The sequence below is a fragment of the Phyllopteryx taeniolatus genome, chromosome 15 (assembly GCF_024500385.1).
Source record: "Phyllopteryx taeniolatus isolate TA_2022b chromosome 15, UOR_Ptae_1.2, whole genome shotgun sequence".
In the NCBI taxonomy this organism is placed as follows: domain Eukaryota; kingdom Metazoa; phylum Chordata; class Actinopteri; order Syngnathiformes; family Syngnathidae; genus Phyllopteryx; species Phyllopteryx taeniolatus.
Genome location: NC_084516.1, coordinates 4,734,455 through 4,753,841, shown reverse-complemented (window position 1 = coordinate 4,753,841; position 19,387 = coordinate 4,734,455). Strand labels below are relative to the sequence as shown.

General features: G+C 44.5%; 4 protein-coding genes across 8 annotated transcripts; 3 read left to right on the top strand and 1 right to left on the bottom strand.

Moving 5' to 3' along the window:
- Window positions 1-696: 696 nt before the first annotated feature.
- Window positions 697-11,105, bottom strand: LOC133465242 (proteinase-activated receptor 3). Of its 3 annotated transcripts, none has more exons than XM_061747814.1 (3): window positions 10,623-11,105; window positions 3,887-4,003; window positions 697-2,617 (listed from the first exon to the last, which is right to left on the bottom strand). In XM_061747814.1, exons 2-3 carry the CDS (start codon window positions 3,973-3,975, stop codon window positions 1,612-1,614), a joined length of 1,095 nt encoding a protein of 364 aa, XP_061603798.1. In that variant the 5' UTR covers window positions 3,976-4,003; window positions 10,623-11,105; the 3' UTR covers window positions 697-1,611. The 3 variants fall into 3 exon arrangements, with proteins under 3 accessions (XP_061603798.1, XP_061603797.1, XP_061603796.1); XM_061747813.1 differs by having other exon boundaries at window positions 697-2,675; window positions 10,623-11,100; XM_061747812.1 differs by lacking the exon at window positions 10,623-11,105 and adding an exon at window positions 5,313-5,708.
- LOC133465239 (proteinase-activated receptor 1-like) lies at window positions 4,089-10,012 on the top strand. Of its 3 annotated transcripts, none has more exons than XM_061747807.1 (3): window positions 4,089-4,393; window positions 6,715-7,026; window positions 8,222-10,012. In XM_061747807.1, exons 2-3 carry the CDS (start codon window positions 6,948-6,950, stop codon window positions 9,475-9,477), a joined length of 1,335 nt encoding a protein of 444 aa, XP_061603791.1. In that variant the 5' UTR covers window positions 4,089-4,393; window positions 6,715-6,947; the 3' UTR covers window positions 9,478-10,012. The 3 variants fall into 3 exon arrangements, with proteins under 3 accessions (XP_061603791.1, XP_061603790.1, XP_061603789.1); XM_061747806.1 differs by having other exon boundaries at window positions 6,697-7,026; XM_061747805.1 differs by lacking the exon at window positions 4,089-4,393 and having other exon boundaries at window positions 6,313-7,026.
- On the top strand, window positions 10,161-14,454 carry LOC133465241 (proteinase-activated receptor 2-like). The gene is made up of 2 exons (XM_061747809.1): window positions 10,161-10,702; window positions 12,372-14,454. The coding sequence occupies exons 1-2, from the start codon at window positions 10,624-10,626 to the stop codon at window positions 13,436-13,438; spliced, it is 1,146 nt and encodes a 381-aa protein (XP_061603793.1). The 5' UTR covers window positions 10,161-10,623; the 3' UTR covers window positions 13,439-14,454.
- Window positions 14,455-15,080: 626 nt separating this feature from the next.
- Window positions 15,081-18,536, top strand: f2rl1.2 (coagulation factor II (thrombin) receptor-like 1, tandem duplicate 2). The gene is made up of 2 exons (XM_061747808.1): window positions 15,081-15,317; window positions 17,259-18,536. The coding sequence occupies exons 1-2, from the start codon at window positions 15,248-15,250 to the stop codon at window positions 18,347-18,349; spliced, it is 1,161 nt and encodes a 386-aa protein (XP_061603792.1). The 5' UTR covers window positions 15,081-15,247; the 3' UTR covers window positions 18,350-18,536.
- The last annotated feature ends 851 nt before the right edge of the window (window positions 18,537-19,387 follow it).

Below are 19,387 nucleotides of genomic sequence, written 5' to 3'. Positions count from 1 at the left end.
TTTGATGCAAAAGAAAAAAAAAATGTCCTTGTTTCTTGTTGTCTTTAATCTTTTCTTCCTTCCTCTTCGTCGTCATTAGTGGCGACGTGCTGTCGTGTCGATGTTGCAAAGATTTTCCATGTGATGCCTGGATGACTTATTTTGATTAAAAAAAAAAAAAAAGTGTATGTGGTTACTGGCGTGTGAAGATGGATCACTCTGGTATCTTCATAAAATGTCTCATATGAACTCAACAGCTTCTTTTGTTGTTTTTAACGTGCACGCACCACCAGGTGGTGCTATTGACAGAATTTCACAACTCAATACGGCACAATACAATGTGGTTGCACAAGTGTGCACACCCTCTTGTAGCTGGGGGGGCATGGCTTTGTTCGGAATTAACCAATCACATTCAAACACATGTTAAATGGGACTTAACGCACACCTGCTACCATTTAAAGTGCTTCTAATTAACCCCAAGTAAAGTTCCGTTGTGTGAGTTTGTATGTGATTGGTTAATTAGGCGTCAAGGTGCCATTGTTGACATTAGAAAAATTATACGTACTTATTATCTACTTCCTTATACTACTCTGTTGTGGCAACTTTGCTTGATTTCAGTGGGACAGGAGCTAAGACATAATAAATAAACGACAGATGACACACATCAAGTGCAAACAAAACTAAACATTATTTAAATAGAGCCAAGTTACGCAAGTGGACGAGCATGACTTCATTTTATTCCCAGTCGTGCCGCTCTGGGTTTTTGTGATTGCGGGCGTGTCTCACTGCTTCCTCTCACAGGAAGTCCAGGAAATTCCTCTTCCATGAGAGAGGAGATAGCAAATACTGTAAAATGTGTTTGTCTAATAGACGTATATTAGCTGTATTAACATGCAAAAATAAAACACTGCTAACATTTGTCAAGACATTTCCCTGCAAACTTCAACGTAGGTGAAAAAAATTGTGAACGAAAAAGTTTATTTACATCTTTGTGGCTACATAAAGCTTTCTTATGATGTATTTGTATGAGGGTCCTGCTCATACTGTACAAACCTACACAGAGTCATATTGCATGGTTTCAAAAGTGCAAACATTCGTGAACGCCAAAGGGTTTTCGTGGAGGTTCACCTTGACCAGTATCAAGAAGCCAAACAGTTAAAAAACTAGTAACACGATCAAAAATCCATTTTGCAACAAACCATATCGACTTTATATTGCAAGCTCATTCTGTATTTGATAAGGGTACCCGCGAACTTGCAATACTCCAGTCACGCACAGATCGCTGCGTCGTCATCCGCAAATAGAGACGTCTCGGTGCACTACTATTGCGTCGCCTTTAAAGACAATGAGAGAAGCCGCTTCGATTGGACAGGATTGTTAAATGCACTGTGGGGGTACGCCGGTCCAAAACCGGACCAGGCCCGCCTCCTCGCAGTCTTACGCCGAGCACGGCGCTGGATTTGCGCGAGTCACGAAAATAGAGCAGCTCATATTAAAGGCCAGGACTTTCCATGATATGTAATTATTTTGTCCAAATCCCCTCATATTATTATGGAATGACCAATGACTTGAAAATACAGTATGTGTGTTACAAAACCAAACCATACGGAGATACCCAATCGGTCAAATTTGTCAGGACGACACGCTGAGCCTTCTTGGCTTCGAGGCGATGTAGTACAACCTGGATCCAGCAGATTTGGACATTAGGAGAAAGAGGAAGGGGTCCAAACAGGCGTGAACGCAACACAGACACACGGCCACGTTGAAGACCACGTAGGAACCCTCGGTGCCGTCCACAAAAAGCTGCACGTAATGGAGGAAGTGCACCACCCCGGCGGGCGTGAAGCACACCAAGAAGATAGCGAACACCAGAGAAATGGCCTTCATGTAGACGGCCCAGTCCAGATGCGATCGCCGCAGCTCGCACATGATTCGCCCGTAGCATAAAACCGTCACCGCCAGCGGGCCCAGGAGTCCCGCCAGCGTCAGGACGAGGTTGTAGCGGAGCAGGAAGACGTGGGAGCCGAGGTCCAGCGGCAGCACGTCGTGGCAGGTGGTGCGGCCCAGCTCGGGGATCCGAAAGCTCTGCTGCACCAGCAGGTGGGGGAGGACGGCGGCGACGAACACCCCCCACACGGCCGCCGCCGTCCAGGCGGCGTAGCGGCGCTTGGGCAGCCGCTTGTACGTGAAGGGGTGCGCCACGGCCAGGTAGCGCTGGATGCTGATGCAGGCCAGCGTGTGGGCCGAGCAGTAGAGGTTGCCATAGAAACAAGCCGTCACCAACCGGCAGGCGCCCTCTCCCAGCACCCAGTGGTTGCCGCGGAGATGGTAGTGGGCCTTGAAGAAGAGCGAGACGAGCAGGAGGAGGTCGGAGGCGGCCAGGCTGCTGTAGAGGACGGCAGACGACACCGTGCGCACCTTGGCGGCCAGCGCGCTCAGGATGGCCACGTTGGCTGGGACCCCCACGGCCACGACCAGCACGTAGGCGGCGGGAAGGATTTTGGTGCTCAGCGGGCCGTCCAGATACCCCGCGGTGCTGTTGCTTAGCAACCGGAGTCTGGGAGGCGAGGAGGCGGGAAGCTGCGTCCCGTTCAGAGAGAAGAAGCGGGTCTGCGCCGGTGGTTTTCCTTTGAAAGTTCTGGGAAGCAAAACCTCAGATGTGTTCTTCTGCTCTTGATTGCTTAATTTGGTTTTACCTGCCACAAAAACTCTCCGTTAGCTACACAGTCGTGTAACCAGAATATGATAATATTAGCTCACTGTATGATGATATCATGACGAAAAAACAAAAAACATTTTCTTACTTGAAAAAGTCAAAAACCAACAACTATATAAAAAAATATATCTAACTATATTAACTCATACCTTAATCAAACCTTTCCAGATCTATCAGTATTTAGTCACAATATCTTCTTATGTAATATATATATATATATATATATATATATATATATGTATAATGATCCTTGGAAATGTCAAAACCCAACAACATTGTAAAACAAGAACATTTAAAAATCAATAAATAGTCAAAATATATTCAAACGATGACATAATGACCCAAAACTGTTTTTTTTGTTTGTTTTTTGTCATCGTCATTGTCAAAAACAATGTCAAAATAAATTATTTTCAAGTCAAGTCAACTCATAAGTCATACTAATTAGTTTAGTAGTCAAAATACTCTCATATAACAATAAAATGACCCAAAAAATGTGTGGGGCTCAAAAATACCTCTTATTAAAAATATTAATCAGGGCTTTACAGATATGTAAGTATATTGTTGTTGTATATTATACCCTCATTTAATTTTAATAATTACCAGAAAACTTTTTTTTTTGGTTGAAAATGTTAAAAACTAGTAGCAAAAAAAAAATGCAACAAACCAATTAAAATCATACACATAATGCAGTAATTAAGTTGTGAAAATAACCTTGTGTGTTGATACCAATGACCATAAAACATTTATTTTTCTTGAAAATACAATAAAATTAGCTAACTTTTTTTGTTATTATTGCAACACACCCTATTGACTCATATCGCATATCAAAGGCCTTACTGAGGGATTATTTTGTCAAAATATCCTCATGTGATTATATCATGACCAGAAAACACACTTTGTAACAAGGTAAAACAATTTCATTCAGTAACCCCCCACAAATAGTGATTTGTTGACATCTACAAATTTAACTTTTTTTAAATCTCAAATCCTACTAAATTCTCATGAGGATGATGTTAGCGTGGGAGTTACTGCAATAAAGTATCCTTAGGAAGCTCAGCTGTGAAAACATAATGGAAAAACATTGGGACTTTGTAAGACACACCCTGGACAAAACAACAGTGCCAAAAGTGAAACAGAAGTTAAATAACCCATAAATAATGATGTCCCCGTGACAATCTTATCATCTCTTACCTTTCTTCTGGAGCGTATCGCTTATGCAGAGCACCAGAACCAGCAAAAATAAATATTTCCCCATGTTTTTGTGCGCCTTTGACCCGCATGCAACTCCACTCGGCTGTCTTGTTCACTCTATGAGGGGAAAGAAAAAAAAAAAAACTTCCATGTGGGTTGGCCTCTGTGGGAGTTGAACCCGGCGTGTTTACGATCCTTAACGTGTTTTATAATGCTCAAAGGTCACAACCCGGGGATGTCGTACCTTGCTTTTTTTCCCCCTGAATTGTGGACTGAATATTTATTTTCTCCGATTTTGGCCTCGAAATATGATCCCTTAACGTGAGGTCATAACTAACTACGCGCAGAGGAAATATCTGCCAGGAAACGATAAGCTTGTCTCAACACGAGCCCTTTCGTCACTCCTGTCTCGCTGTTTTTTTGGTTGTTTTTTTTTATGCATTTGCTACCTGAGCCTTCAACCTCTGTGTAAAGTGAAACTAAACATGCAGATTTGACACGTCACAGGTAAGACCGTTGTTAACAACCGTGCAGAATTTGAATGATTACAAAAAAAAAATTTAAATCAACAAGTATATAAAATGAGGCTACGTGTTTGAGCCATGGAATTATATCCCCTTAAAGTCTCAGGTGGCCGGAATACAAATCCCACCGGGTCATCGCAGGGATTTTCCACACTGCAACAACGAGGCACTCCGAAGCGGCCTTGCCAGCCCGAAATCGTGGTCCACACGTGCAAAATTCTCCTCTGCTCGCTCTTCGGCCTTACTCTCAGTGACGTGCGTGCACTCACAGCCAACAACGAGGCGCTCTAAAGCGGCCATGCCGGCCGACTATTCGACGGGAAGATTTGATGGGTGCGGGCAGAGCTACCTAGCTAACTACATGTGTCAATTGCGCCTTATAACCTCTGATGTGAACGAAGGCGCTCGAGTTAACATGCCGGGTCCCAAGTTCGTCACTGGCTCACATTTTAGCCACACCCCAAAACAATTTAAAACAGTTTAACGCGATATCTCCATAATTAAGTACTACATAGTTCTCAGTCTTTTAATGTTTTCCGCTATTGTCTTCAAACATATATTTAGAAGCACATTTCTGAATTCACTTTACAGGGTCTTTAATACCACTATTATCATGTTGCAATTATAGAAACCATCAGTACGATACAAATTTATATATATATATATATATATATATATATATATATATATATATGATAATTAACAGCACGCAAATTTGCCACGCATTAATTATCTGGAGCAGTTAAAATTCAATATTTATCGAAAACCATGACAAAAACATGACAAAACATTTAGTCCAATACACCGTACTCACCAGAGATGCTGATTATATAATGTCAGAAAATCAGTACCAAAATTGGCTGTCTCTGACTTAACCAATCAGAGGACAGAAAAGTGCTGACCTCATAGCTCGCTGTTGATCCATGTCGCATTCCAGCTGTCTCCACTTCTCTCTTCACCAAACAAACGAGAGATCATGCTGATGTTTTCCCAGTTGTTTACGTAAAAACGTGAGCAGCAGTCTTGCTAATGTTGAGACGAGAGGAGGGCCGAAATGTTTATGTTTACCACGGGATGCCACAAATAGCAGATTGCAGTCATCCTGTGACTGAAGCTGTGAGTGTGTGTGTGCGTGTGTGTGTGAGTCCAGCGCCAATCACCAGTAAAGTTCCAGTTTTTGCAGCGCAGTGTTTAAATTAGGGATTAGAATTAGGGTAGGATTAGTGTTTCAGTTAGTTGGGGTTAAGCCCATGACTTTTATTTTCTGTCTCTTCTTTGTCAAACACGTAGGAGGTCATGTTAAACCAGTGAGTGTCGACCATCTGCTTGTCAAGGCAACCAAAACAAGATGACCCCCAGCATTAGGAGCATTCTTCCTTATTTGAAGCAAGGGGAGGAATGTTTGTTTACATTTATTGTACTGCGGGGGTCCCAAAATAACTCCTGACGGGTCAACAACAGGAAACAATTTTAGCTCATGAAGACGGCTCTACTCTGAGACCCTCCCGGATCACCCAGCTTCTCACCCTATCTCTGAGGGAGAGCCCAGACAACCTGGAAACTCATTTCGACCGCTTGTATCCGGGATCTTGTTCTTTCGGGTCACGACCCACAGCTCGTGACCATAGGTGAGGGTAGGAACGTAGATCGACCGGTAAATCGAAAGCTTCGCCTTTCATCTTAGCGCCTTCTTTACCACAACGGACCGATACAAAGACCGCATCACTGCAGACGCTGCAGTTGGAGATCACGGGTGCAGGCCCGGCCACCAGGCGCTCACCTTTGTGCCCCACCTCCAGGCCTGGCTCCAGAGGGGGGCCCCGGTGACCCGCGTCCGGGCAAGGGAAACCTCAACCCATTAACATCTTTCATCATTGGGGTCTTTTTGCCGTGCTTGGTCTGGTCCCTCACCTAGGACTTGTTTGCCATGGGTGAACCTACCAGGGGCGTGAAGCCCCAGACAACTTAGCTCCTCGGATCATTGGGACACACAAACCCCTCCACCACGATAAGGTGGCGGCTTCCAGGAGGGGTACTACTATTAATATTAGATATTATCATTATTTTGTATTACGACTACTATTACTACTACTACTACCATTAATAATAATCATCATCATAATCATCAAAACAAGTATGGAGTTTTTGTCAATCAGATTTAAAAAAAAAAAAAGATATTATCTATAATTATATAATTCAATCATATCGAATTAAAACTTTTCTTTTGCACACTTTTGGAATGCTGCTGCTGTTCTTGTGTTTTCGGTGATCTGGACCGATGTCTAGGTTCTCATCCGGCTGCAGGGGCGACGGGAAGCGTGACATCAGCGCCCCAAGAATGTCGCTGCTCTCGCCGCTGATTGGACGGCAGCCGGGGCCCCCTTTTATGGGTGGGCGGAACCAGCAGAACGTTCTGCGAAAGAAGAGCAGCAGGGGCAGCACACTACGCCGACGCCGAGCGTGTGAGACGCTTCACAGGAGGGTCGCCGAGACACGTTTTATTCTTTCGTTCGTGTTTTTGTTCTTGAAGCTGCGGAATGTCTCCAAAAGCGTTTCACATGCTGCTGCCGCTGCTTGCCGTGTGCGCATGCGCAGCATCGGCATCCCACGACAACAGTAAGTTTATTTTTGTTTTAATGCTAAAATAATCACGTCAACGTTACTTGGCGTTTAAAAACGATAACTATTTTCGTATGTGTGAATATCTTTATATTCCTGATAAACATTGGATGTTATGACGTCACCACTTGTATTTTGGAGACCGTTATGATGTTTTGTTTGTTTCTTCGATAATGTATAACTAGCTAGCGCTTTCCTGTATAATAATGCACAATAAAAATGATTTCAAACGTGAGTATTTTTAATTTGGGGCAAATAAAGATTGACCTCACTTTATTCTCAATTAGAATTTTGAAAGGAGCGCTTTTGTCAGAGGTTTTGATTTAAAAATATTTTCATGTAATATATTGCAACGCGTTACAATAATACATACAAATATATATATTTTTAATCAATAGGTCAAGATAATACTTAGTTTTCATTGACACTGTCACACAGCTTTTTATTTAAAAAGGTGTTTCTTAATGTAATTGTAGAACTGTACAGGGAGTTGTTGCTAATATTATCAAAGACATTTTGAAGAAATGCAATTTTTATATTAGTAGTAGTGTTAAATAATCAATCATATTATTTAAAATATTTTTTTTTCTCAAACAAAGATCATGTGTTAAACAGAACGAGTCCGAACGACAAGCAGGTCAATAAGCGACACATTGTTTAATTTATGGGACGGTGGTGCCTTGAGATACGAGCGCGAGTACGGGTTTTTCGAAACGGGCTAACGAATAGCTTTCAAAACCTTTATGCGAGGAACACAATCGGTGCAGCAACACGTGTAGACGGACAATATGACAATTCTCAGTCATATATTCTCTATACTATTTGCCAAAAAATGTCTAATGTTACTTATTGACTTAGTGAGTCAGTTGTGAAATGCTTCTTCCTGTGTGTCGCTATCTTTGTATTATACTGCCCCTCGGTGGCCAAGGTGCACACAACAGAAGAAGCAGCACAATGTCCATTGAATTGATGCAAAAAATGTCAAAAACAATTAAACGCTGAACTTCTCTTGGATTGTCATTACTATATGTTTTTTATAAAGTACTGTTACAAATGTTCTTTTTAAAGAAACACATTACACATATAAACTTTTGCTAAAGGAATAGCAGGTCTTAACTTTGATTTTGTTAGCATATGCTAGCCTGCGAATCAACGAAACGCAACATTATTAACACATGACTTGTGTGTCCAGAAAGCGCCAGAGGAAGAATGTTCGCCTACTTCGACACCTCCTTCACCGACGAACCCTTCACACTGGAGGATGTCTTCGGTCTCGAAGTGGACCGTCGGGTGAACGGCACCGCCAGGTCCACAGGCAACTTGGGGGTCAGCAACGTGACCGCCGGTCCAATTTCCGAGGAGGTGCGCAGCTTCCTGACGGGCCGCCTGTCCACGCTGATCATCCCGTCTTTCTACGCCGTGGTGTGCCTGCTCGCCGTGCCCGTCAACGCCTGCGCCGCCCTGGCCTTCTCGCGCCGTATCCGCCCCAAGAAGCCCGCGGCCATCTACATGCTCAACCTGGCGTGTGCCGACCTGCTCTTCGCCGGCCTGCTGCCCTTCAAGGCGGCGTACCACTTCGCCGGGAACGATTGGGTGTTCGGCGAGTGCATGTGCCGTGTGGTCACCGCCGCCTTCTACTGGAACATGTACTGCTCAGTGCTCCTGGTGGCCTGCATCAGCGTGGACCGCCTCCTGGCCGTGGTCTACCCCATCGACTCGCTGGCGTGGAGGAGACCCCGCAACGCCGTCATTGCCTGCGTCGCCATGTGGGTCGTGTCCCTAGCCGGCTCGGTGCCCCTGTTAGTATCGGAGCAGACGTTCCCCCTGAAGGAGCTGGACATCACCACCTGCCACGACGTCCGGCCGGTGGGCGAGGTGGTCGGACTCTACGGGGCATACTTCCTCGCGCTGTGCGTCGCCCTCTTCGTCGCCCCGCTTTTGGTCACCGTTGTGTCTTACACCCGCGTAATCTGGTGCCTGAGTCGGGCCCCTCGCGGCGTTCCTGGACGCTCCCGCCGGAGAACCAGGGCTCTGGTGATGGCGCTGACGGTGCTGGTGATGTTCTTGTTGTGTTTTGCGCCCACAAACTGCCTGCTACTAGTCCACTACGTGCAGCTCCATAACGGGCTGAACCAGGCCCGCGACGCCCCCGAGGGCTCATACGTGGCCTACCTGGTCTTCTTGTGTTTGGGGAGCCTCAACTGTCTTCTGGACCCGCTTCTCTACTGCTTTGGCTCGTCCCAGTGCCAGCGAGAGCTCGCCGGGGCGCTGAGGTGTCAGAAGATGGCCGAGAGCTTCAGCGCCAGCTCGTCGGACTCGTACAGGTCCAGCACCAGGATCATCCTGAAGTCCGGCCGCATGGAATGCTCAGAGCAAAACGTCTCGTTTGCTAAAAAGGATTCGTTGCAAGGGAGCCACCGCGGCCACTACAAGAAACTTCTGGTCTGACCACATCCAAAAACACTAACCAAACTGACTTGAGCGCATTTCTACCACATGAACTTTCCCCAGGAATCTTCAAAAGGGGTCTAAATTTAGCTAATCGAGCAACCCTCCCAAAAGATTTCAGGAACTTCAGGAACTTTTTGGGTGGTGTCTGCAGAGGGAAACATTTTAGATTGGATTGCAGGAACTTAACCCGTTGGTGTTATCATCGCGAATAGTGTCGGTCTTTTTTTGTACCGCCATCTAAAATCGTTCACAAGAACCTTCTTTGATTTCTTTTGGTGGAAATGCACATATTTGAGCAAATTCTCACAAATATTGTTTTGTTTGTTTTTACCACAAAAAATGTGAAATATTATCAAGCGTTTAAACACAATGAAGGAGGACTTTTCGTTTTGCACTGTAAAACTATTTAAACTGTTACATTGTAATGTTTAGTGAGGTCAATATTTGTACGTGTTGTGTGTAATATTTGCTCACTTTCTTTACTGATATCATACATTACACTTTCTTTGCTAAATAAACACGTTCGAAACCACTTTTTTTTACCCTCTTTGGGAATAATAAACACCCTTATCCCGCAAAGATAAGCCAAGCAGGCTTTTGATGTTGTCAGTGCTTTTGCTACCCCCTGTTGACCATCACGAGTATTACATGTCCATCAGCCAGTAAACTCTTAAAATTATCCACTAGATGACGCCAGAGGAAAGGTTTTGGCCACAATTGTCAACAAACTCTATTTATGTTTTCAATTTTGTAGAGTTGTTTTATTTTATAATATTATATACCGCGACTATAATTATATGTATGACAATAACAGTACATATGTTTTTGTATTTTTCATTTTAGCTGTGAAATGAAGTGACATTTTGGATTATCACGATATATATATGAAAGTATAGAATTTTTGTCAGTGTCACACTAACTATCATTATTATTATTATTATTATTATTATTGAAGGGAAATGTAACGGCCTCAATTGGCTCCCCGCGGTCATGTGACACTGACGTCACCAAGGTGTGAAGGCCAGCTCCGAGCCGAGCGGAGATTAAGCACCCGCAAGGAGCCACGCCCGGCTACCACACCTCCCCCAACGCGACGTCGTCGTTCTTTTATTTCACAAAACAAGCTTAAAATACGACTTTACCATGACTGCGTGGCGTGGACTTCTTTGTGTTCTTGCCGTCGTTCTCCTTCGTTGTGTACACACCTGCTTGTGTGACACAGGTGAGTTCGTTTTATTGACCTTTTTCAGGTGGATCAACTTTTGCTGCTGCTGCTGTTGTTGTTGTGGTCTGCAAAACGTAAAAATAAAAGTAGAAGTTACATGTAGTCTTTGTGTCTTTAGTCACAACATGTAATAAAGTATGTCTTGTATAAGTAGGGAGCGTTTTATTGTAGGGGGTGTGAATAATTGCACGTTGAAAGTGGAGTTTTTAAGTGCCGTCACGTGACATGAAGTGGCGCTCTGCTTTGACGTCAGTGTACTTCCGGCTCGTTTCCATTAGGGGAAGTGCCTCATTAGAATAAGTTTGTGTAAACAAACAAATGCGGCTGACAACCACTAATGTTGAAATCACAACCTCCGTGCAACACAGATGAGAAGCAGTGTGTGGAAGGCCGAATATTAATTCGGTGATTCACTGGAATTCAACAAGGTATTGGACGAATGGTCTTGGGTTGGAATATCGTTTACATGAGCAAGACGTTGCTGGATTCAGTGCAACACAAAGGTGAAGCAGTTTCGGAAATGGTGCTTCCTAATTATTAGTTAAGTGAGCCACAGGAATGCAACATGGACTTATGGAATGTAGTCCAGCACCCTCGGCTGGAACAACAATTCACTGGGTCACTCCATTCAACACATGATGTGATGCAGCTCTCAGAACCCGTGCTTTTACAGCAAAATATTTGTTCAGTAATTTGCCGGAAAGAAAAACAATTAATTGTGTGTAGCAAATTCACAGATTCCCTTTTTTTGCTCGTTTATTCACAGTTTTTGTGCTCACACCAAAGCAATAAAAGTATTATTTTGACGGCTTCTAATGCAATATTGGTGTTGTTGTTAGGTTTAATTCATTCTTTATTTTTTTTGTCTGCGTTTGAGGTGTCTTGTTTACAGTTCTTGAATGTACCTCAAACGTGAAACTGAAATGTTTTTGGTTTTTTTGGCCACTTTCCCAATGCCGCAACTCATAGCCCGTGTCATTTAATTTGCCGTTACAACTTACCTGTACTCACTAACATGAATTATTGTGCGTGAATCCCAAAAGGTGAGTTTACTGACTTAGCATTTGTGTAAATGCTTTGTTCGCATATTTGTTTGCACGTCTTGTTCGCCCTAGTATGCTAGCAAATGCTATTGATGAGCCTCGAGTGAAGGTGGTTTGTTTGTGTCGAATAATATAACACCTGAATTCACTTTTTTATGTAAAATGGGTTCATGATCGTGTACATGCTAGATGCATGATGTTTGTGCTATGTTTTTGTTTTCTTGTGGGATCCTTGCGCAATTCCAGACCCCTTTTAAGTGGGGGTGTCAGTTAGTCGCAATTTCTGACAGGGCTCGTTCCCTATCCCCCATAAATAGCGGAGATTCACTGCAGTCAAAAGGCCTTTGACTGGAATAGCGATTAGGTGCTAAAAGTTGATGTAATCCATGCAATACAGATGTGAAGCAGCTCTCCGGAACAGCAGTGCTTATCAGACAAATTATTAGTTCAGTAATTCCCAGGAAACCCAAAAGGAATTCAACACAGATGTGAAGAAGTTTTCAGAAAGAGCGCTTGTCCAACTAATTGTGAGGTAATTCACAGGAAAGTAAGGCATTGGTTGGTGCGCTGCCATTTTGTTTGCTTTTAAAAACCCAGCGACTTCCTCTGTATCCCCCCCTCAGATGACTTGCGAGGCTTCACCGGTACCGAGACCCCCGACGGGATCTGGGTGGGCCAGCAGGCAAAGTCGGTCCTGAGCAGTGGCCTCACCACCGTCTTCCTGCCGGTCGTCTACATCGTGGTGTTCGTGGTGGGCTTGCCCGCCAACGCCATGGCCGTCTGGGTGTTCCTGTTCCGCACCAAGAAGAAGCACCCGTCATCCATCTACATGGCCAACCTGGCTCTGGCCGACCTGCTCTTCGTCATCTGGACGCCGCTGAAGATCGCCTACCACTTCAACGACAACAACTGGACGTACGGTGAAGGGGTGTGCAAGGTCTTGGTGGGCTTCTTCTATGCAAACATGTACTGCTCCATGGCCTTCATCGCCTGCATCAGTGTGCAGCGCTACTGGGCCGTGGTGCACCCGCTCGCGCAGCGGTGGCCTGAGAACACAGTAGCCTACGCGGTTTCGGCGGCCATCTGGGCGACGGTGTGGCTCCTCACCGTGCCGCTCTACCTTTACGATCAACAGGTGCGAGTGGTCAACCTGGGCATCCTCACCTGCCACGACGTCACCCGGCCCTCCCAAAAGAAGATTGCGGCGGGCTACTTCCTCACCATGGGTACGGCGGGCTTCGTGGGGCCCGCCGCCGTGTGCGCCGTCTCCTACGCGCTGATGCTGCGGGCGCTCCGCAGCAGCATGACGGTGGACCCCGGCGTGGCCAAGAAGCGCCGCAAGGCTGTGGTGCTGATCGTCATCGTGCTATTGATGTTCATGGTGTGCTTCGCACCCAGCAACATCATGCTCCTGGTGCACTATGCGCTGCTCCTGAATGAGGTGCCGAACAACCTCTACGGCTTCTACATCACCACGCTATGCCTGGCAAGCCTCAACAGCTGCATCGACCCTTTCGTCTACTACTACATCTCTGACGATTTCCGCCAGCACGTCAAAAACACCTTCCTCTGCCGGAGCCAGCGGACCGTGGAAAGGATGCGCGTGTCCTTCAGCGCGCTCAAGTTCTCCAAGAAGAGCAACACGTACACGTCCGACTCTGGCGAAAACACGGGAAGCTCGCAGTGCTAGCCAGCGCAAAAGGACGAGTGGTTGGTTAGCACGCCTGCCTCCATAATTCTGAGGTTTGCGGTTTGAAACTTGAGTTTGCGTGTCCGTAGGTGTGAGCGTGACGACCAGTCCATATCCTCTCGCTCCTCTGTGTAGCTCCTCTCACAAGCACAATGAATACATGTTTAAGTTCTGCTCTGGATCATCCAGTTTCCGTCCACATGCCAAAAACTGAATGTTAGGTTCATTAAAGACTTTTACTTATTGGGTGTGAATGCTCTTGTGTGTGTATAGAGCGTGTGCCATGTGATTGGCTAGCGACCAGTCCACGGTGTATCCTCCCGCTCCTCAGTGTAACTCCTTTCACAAGCACAATGATTACATGCTTAAGGTTTTCTCCAGATAATCCAGTTTCCTCCCACTTTCCACAAGTACATATGTTAGCTTCATGAAAGACACTAAATTGTCCGTACGTGTGAATGTGAGTGTAAATGGTCTATGGATTCCCTGTAATTTGCTAGCGACCAGACCAGGTTTTACCCCGCCTCTGGCCAAAAGTCAGCTAAGATAGCCCCAGCTCACGCATGACCTCAATGACAACAAGAGGCCTATAAAATGGATAGATGTTTGCAATTATACTTTTTTTTTTTTTTTTTTTAAAAACACTTGCGATGTTGTCTTCAGTTTTTATTCTTCAGTCTTTTAGTGTGTCAAGTCTTCGTGTCTACACAGTTCTGAGCGTTATGGACCCTTCAGGGCCGCCATGTTTTTCATTGGTGTTGGAGTTGGCATGTGTAATAAAGCCACTTTGCGTTTGTTTTTGTGTGAATATCGGTCTGACGACCTCCATAACCGACAGAGACTCTAAAACGGTTAAGGGAGGGCGAGCAAGCTGCACATCATAACACTGAATTATTTTTTTTGTTTGTTTTTTATGATAACTGCGTAAAGCATTGCAACCGTGTCTTTTTTTGTTGTTGAAATTTTGCACTATGTTATACGAAATAAATTGTAGTTTAAAAATATGTAAAATTGTACTGTGTCTCTAGTAGTGTACATTATTAATTTGGACTACAGGTGTTTATATATTGTATATGTATATACATATATATATTTAAAGTACTAAAAGTAAATGAGGTTTTTGTATTTATTAAATTTTAATCTTGCTAAATTAGATTTTTTATGATTGTTTATTAAAAAAATTACCCCCAACAATAATATTATACAAAGTTAATAATTTTTTCATAATTAGAAGACGTCCTTTACAGAAAAAGAATAAATTTTAAAGATTTAGCTAAACAGAATTAATTTTTATAATAATAATTGTAATGCATAATTTACAGAAAGATGGAAGGCAATAATTTAGTTATAAGTTTAAGCACGTTGTGGAAATGTATTATTTTTTTTTCATTTGAAAAACACTAAATCCAAAAATACTTGATTTAACATAACCTATAAATGAAGTAAAATGATGGAAAGCATTGATATCTTGTATAAATTAATTATACAAATTTCAAGAATCAAATATAAACAAACTAGTTAAATATCCCGTGGGTCCCCAACTTATATTTATATCGTTCCGTTGTGACGTCATCAAATGGAGCAACCGGCTCGGCGAGTCGCTGATGACGTCAGCAGGCCCCCACATCCAGATAGTCTCGGGGCGTGGTCGGCGAGCTTCGACGGTACCGCAGGTGGACACGTTGGCTGGTGTTTCAGGTAAAGGACGTGGTTTCTGGGTGCGGACACAACAGACTGAAGAAAGCAGAGCACAGAGTGGAGGAAACTTGTGGACTAAGACCTCCTTTTACTAGAAAGGGGAGAAAAAAAATGGACCCTGTTCGCATTTTGGCGTTCTTCTTGATGGTCTTGTGTCACTTTTGGGCCGCGGATGGCGCAGGTAAGTTTTGCCTGAATCACACGATTCATTTTTATCCAGCCAGTAATCACTAACTAAAATGACTTTGGACTGTGTTGACTTGTAAAAATATATATATATATAATAATCATAATAATTTAAAAATAAAAAAGCTCCAGTCATAAGTCATCGGTACGTCGCTCAAGTTTTTACCGAGTTGGGTGCTCCAACCTCGGCTTTAAATCACCTGCAAGTCGGGCCTTCCCGTGTGGGCAAATATTGTGGTTTGCCTCGTCTGACTCGTCCACAATTTGAATAAAACCAAATATTAACAAGCCGAATTTTTACTTTAATTGCTTTGGACTTTAAAAATGTCACAATTCGACATTGCTCGCATTAAACAAGTCATTGGGTGTTGTAAAAGTGCTGAAACTGAGTCTCCATAATGTTGTAATTATACAGTAGCCACGCTTCTGCAAAACCATACAGTACTACTAGTGACAGTGAAGTACAAGTGCAGATACCGTATAACTGACGGATACTGGACACGTACTCCATAATCTCAATTTGGCTGGACAGCTTGGATAAGCAGCTTTCATTATTTAGCAGATCTGTAAATGGTACATGGACAAAAATACACCCACATGCTTAACGCTAGTTTAGTTTGCTGCTGTTTCTTAGCGTTGGACATTGTTGTCTTTTACTCCACAGTTTCCATTTGGTTGTAGTGCTCCATCGTATCCCCTCGAGTACGGAAGGCCCTCGTTCTCCTCTTTTGTTGTAGTTCGCTGGCAGTCTCTGTTCCTGTTGATGGGGTCAATGCGGTGTGATTTCGTATCGGAAAAGAAGGATTCATTTACCAAATGCGTTTTTTTGTTGTTGTTTGTTTAATGGTTGAGCAAATTTGTAAAATTTGAAGATAGTTAGGTAGAAATGAGCAAAATAAACACAAGTGCTAATGTTCACCTTAGCTCTGGATGCTGCAATATTATACAGTGACGCCCGGCATATTGGCATCTTTTTTTTTTTAATCCATCTGCCGTTATTCTGCATCTTTCCTGAGAGGCCTTGTAGTCTACTTTGGTGTTAAACCTTGCCTGTATTCCTTAACATGTATTGATTGTAAATGCAAAAAGATGAGTTGAAAGACTTAGCATTTGTGTAATGTGCTTGTGCGCGCATATTTGTTTTTGTGTGATGTCACGTCTGTTTGTGCTAGCATGTTATTTAGGCTGGTATGCTAGTTAATACGACAGATAAGTAGTGTATTGTGTATTTGTGTTGAGTAATTTAACTACTGAATACAGTTTATGTAACATTGGTTCATGACTGTGTACATGCTAGAAGCATGGCGTTGAGGCTTTATGATCATCTCTGTTTTTATGATCATCTCTGTTCCTTCTGATGCGTTTAATGTGGTGGGTTGTTTTTGTTTAGCCTTTTGCGTTTTCAAGTCGTGAAAAAATTGAGAGCTAGATACTAACATTGAGGCTTGCAACACTCACTTAAGTTACCAAACATAGTTCCTTGGTTAGAAATGAGCAAAATAAACAGAGACGGGCTGGTAAAATATACGTGTGTAACTATTTTTGTTGTGTGTTTAGCTTTACAGTTAACTTCAAGTGGAGCGTCAATAAACATCTTAAAGCAAGCAAAGTTGGCCTCTTTGAGGAACGGTCATCACCCAATGCACTCTGCCATAAAATGATTGATAAAATAAATTTTTGAAAAAAAACAAAACTATTACGATTAGTGTTAAGAATGTGCTAATGACTGTATGTACTACAGTATAACTGGACATGAGTCTCAAGTCAAGTCTGGTATTACACCATTTAAACACAGGTAGACTTGTCTGTGTAGATTCTCAGTCATTAAGGTCACGGTAATCCGCAAAGGTTGAATCAAGGCAAGTGGACCACATCTGCCGGGCTAGCTTGTGTGTTCAATTTGATCACGTTTGTTTGTTTTTTGTTTTTTGCGCAGCAAAGGGTCGCGGCTTCATTGGCATCATAGACCCCCAGACCTCGGACCTGATAGTGGTGGACCGCGCCACCTCGGAGACTTTACAGAGCGGCCTCACCACCGTCTTCCTGCCGATTGTCTACATCGTGGTTTTCGTGGTGGGCTTGCCCGCCAACGCCATGGCCGTCTGGGTGTTCCTGTTCCGAACCAAGAAGAAGCACCCGTCGTCCATCTACATGGCCAACCTGGCCCTGGCCGACCTGCTCTTCGTCATCTGGACGCCGCTGAAGATCGCCTACCACCTGGCCGGCAATGATTGGACGTACGGCGAAGGGCTGTGCAAGGTCCTGGTGGGCTTCTTCTACGGGAACATGTACTGCTCCATCTTGTTCATCGCCTGCCTCAGCGTGCAGCGCTACTGGGTGGTGGCGCACCCGCTTTCCCAGCAGCGCAAGAACAACAAAGTGGCGGTGGGCGTATGCGTGGCCATCTGGATTTTCATCTGGCTCACCACCACGCCGCTCTACCTGTACCAGCACACGGCCCGGCTGCGCGAGCCCGCCGTCACCACGTGCCACGATGTCAGCGTCATCCTGGACCCCCTGGATCCCTTCGCGTCCGTCCGGCTACCTTACTTCTATTTCATCCTGATGGGCACGGTGGTGTTCCTGGTGCCGTGCGTCGTCATCCTGGTGGCGTACGTGCTGCTTCTGCGGGCACTGGGCCGCGGCATGAAGGACTCCGCGGCGTCAAAGAATCGGCGGAGGGCCGTGTTGCTGATCGCCATCGTGCTGCTCACGTTCCTTGTGTGCTTCATCCCCAGCAACGTCATGCTGGTGCTGCACTACTCGCTGCTCAAGGACGGGGTGGCGGACAACGGCTACGCCTTCTACATCACCACCCTGTGCTTGGCCAGCCTCAACAGCGTACTGGACCCTTTCATCTACTACTTCGTGTCTGACGACTTCCGCCAGCACGTCAAGAACACGCTGCTGTGCCGCAGCAGCCGGACGGTGGAACGCATGCGGGTGTCCTTCAGCTCCATGAAGTACTCCAGGAAGAGCAAGTCGTACGTGTCGGACTCGGGGAACACGCAGAGTAGCTCGTGTTAGCCGCTGGACGAACAGACGGACGTCTGGATGGATACTTCCAACCGAGAATGGACTTTTAATGTAATGTATGCTGCTTTGGGTTGTAGTCCGTCCAACAAGACTGGGAATTTTTACCAAAGACTTTTGAAAAAGTGTTTTTAACCTCATATAGTGTTCCATTGTTTTTTAAATAAATGCTAAAAGCCAATTAGCTGAACGTTCTTTTCAACAATTCCGATGTAACGTTGGTTCGTGACTGCTCGGCTGGAATTCCCGGAATGCAGCTTTCCCCATGGCTGCCCAAGCGGGCCCAATCTTGTCTTTCCCAGATAAGAAACAGTTTAACAGAGAAAAGTGTCCTGTACTGACCCAACCTCCACCGACCTGCCGAGGACGACGGGCATCCACCGTCTTTCGTTCTCGCACGAGCGCTACGCCACTGCATCCATATTAACGGCAAACTCTTCGTTTCGACACCCGCACTTTTCGTCACATCCGGTTTCGCCTGCACTTTAAGTGGTGTAGGTTCAAAGGTATCTAGTAGAAGTCTAGAGATGTCTCAAATTAGCCAAAAGTTAGCCTACAGCTCTCTCATCGAGGTTTACACTCAATCGAATAATTCAATTACGAAAAAGGTCGAAGCAAAATCTTTGCCTCAAAGCTTTGCTGAGATCATTTTGACACACGGACAAATGTTATTGCAGTTGCACGCGCAACTCTGCGTAGAAATAAGAGGAGGAGGAAATAGTCCATAAAAGACACTGCGAAAACTTATTTCTAGTACAAACTCATCACGTAAAAAGGTATCTTATTTTTAGACCATTTTCACTTGTTTCAAGCTCATTTTTCCTTGAAGTAAGTAGAACAAAAATTGCCAGTGGAGTGAGGGGGAACAAAACTGATTCCATTAGCAAACATTTCCCCCCCTACCCCCACCTCCAGGATCCGCGATGAAAGGCTATCCGGGTCAGACGAGGCTGCTTGTAAGAGGTAAATGATTCTTGCAGAGTGTCCTGTTACCTTTTGTTGCTCAATGCTGTTTACTTTGTGAGGCACATT

What these genes read in the sequence shown, in the direction of transcription:
- LOC133465242 (XM_061747812.1), bottom strand. Translation starts at nt 5,335, where the DNA reads ATGGATCAACAGCGAGCTATGAG. An exon ending in GATCAACAGCGAGCTATGAG is followed by an intron (nt 4,004 to 5,312) that starts GTCAGCACTTTT and finishes TTCCCCTCATAG; the next exon opens with AGTGAACAAGACAGCCGAGT. An exon ending in CGATACGCTCCAGAAGAAAG is followed by an intron (nt 2,618 to 3,886) that starts GTAAGAGATGAT and finishes TTTGCTTCCCAG; the next exon opens with AACTTTCAAAGGAAAACCAC.
- LOC133465239 (XM_061747807.1), top strand. Translation starts at nt 6,948, where the DNA reads ATGTCTCCAAAAGCGTTTCACATGCTGCTGCCGCTGCTTGCCGTGTGC. An exon ending in ATCGGCATCCCACGACAACA is followed by an intron (nt 7,027 to 8,221) that starts GTAAGTTTATTT and finishes TTGTGTGTCCAG; the next exon opens with AAAGCGCCAGAGGAAGAATG.
- LOC133465241 (XM_061747809.1), top strand. Translation starts at nt 10,624, where the DNA reads ATGACTGCGTGGCGTGGACTTCTTTGTGTTCTTGCCGTCGTTCTCCTT. An exon ending in CACCTGCTTGTGTGACACAG is followed by an intron (nt 10,703 to 12,371) that starts GTGAGTTCGTTT and finishes TCCCCCCCTCAG; the next exon opens with ATGACTTGCGAGGCTTCACC.
- f2rl1.2 (XM_061747808.1), top strand. Translation starts at nt 15,248, where the DNA reads ATGGACCCTGTTCGCATTTTGGCGTTCTTCTTGATGGTCTTGTGTCAC. An exon ending in TTGGGCCGCGGATGGCGCAG is followed by an intron (nt 15,318 to 17,258) that starts GTAAGTTTTGCC and finishes TTTTTTGCGCAG; the next exon opens with CAAAGGGTCGCGGCTTCATT.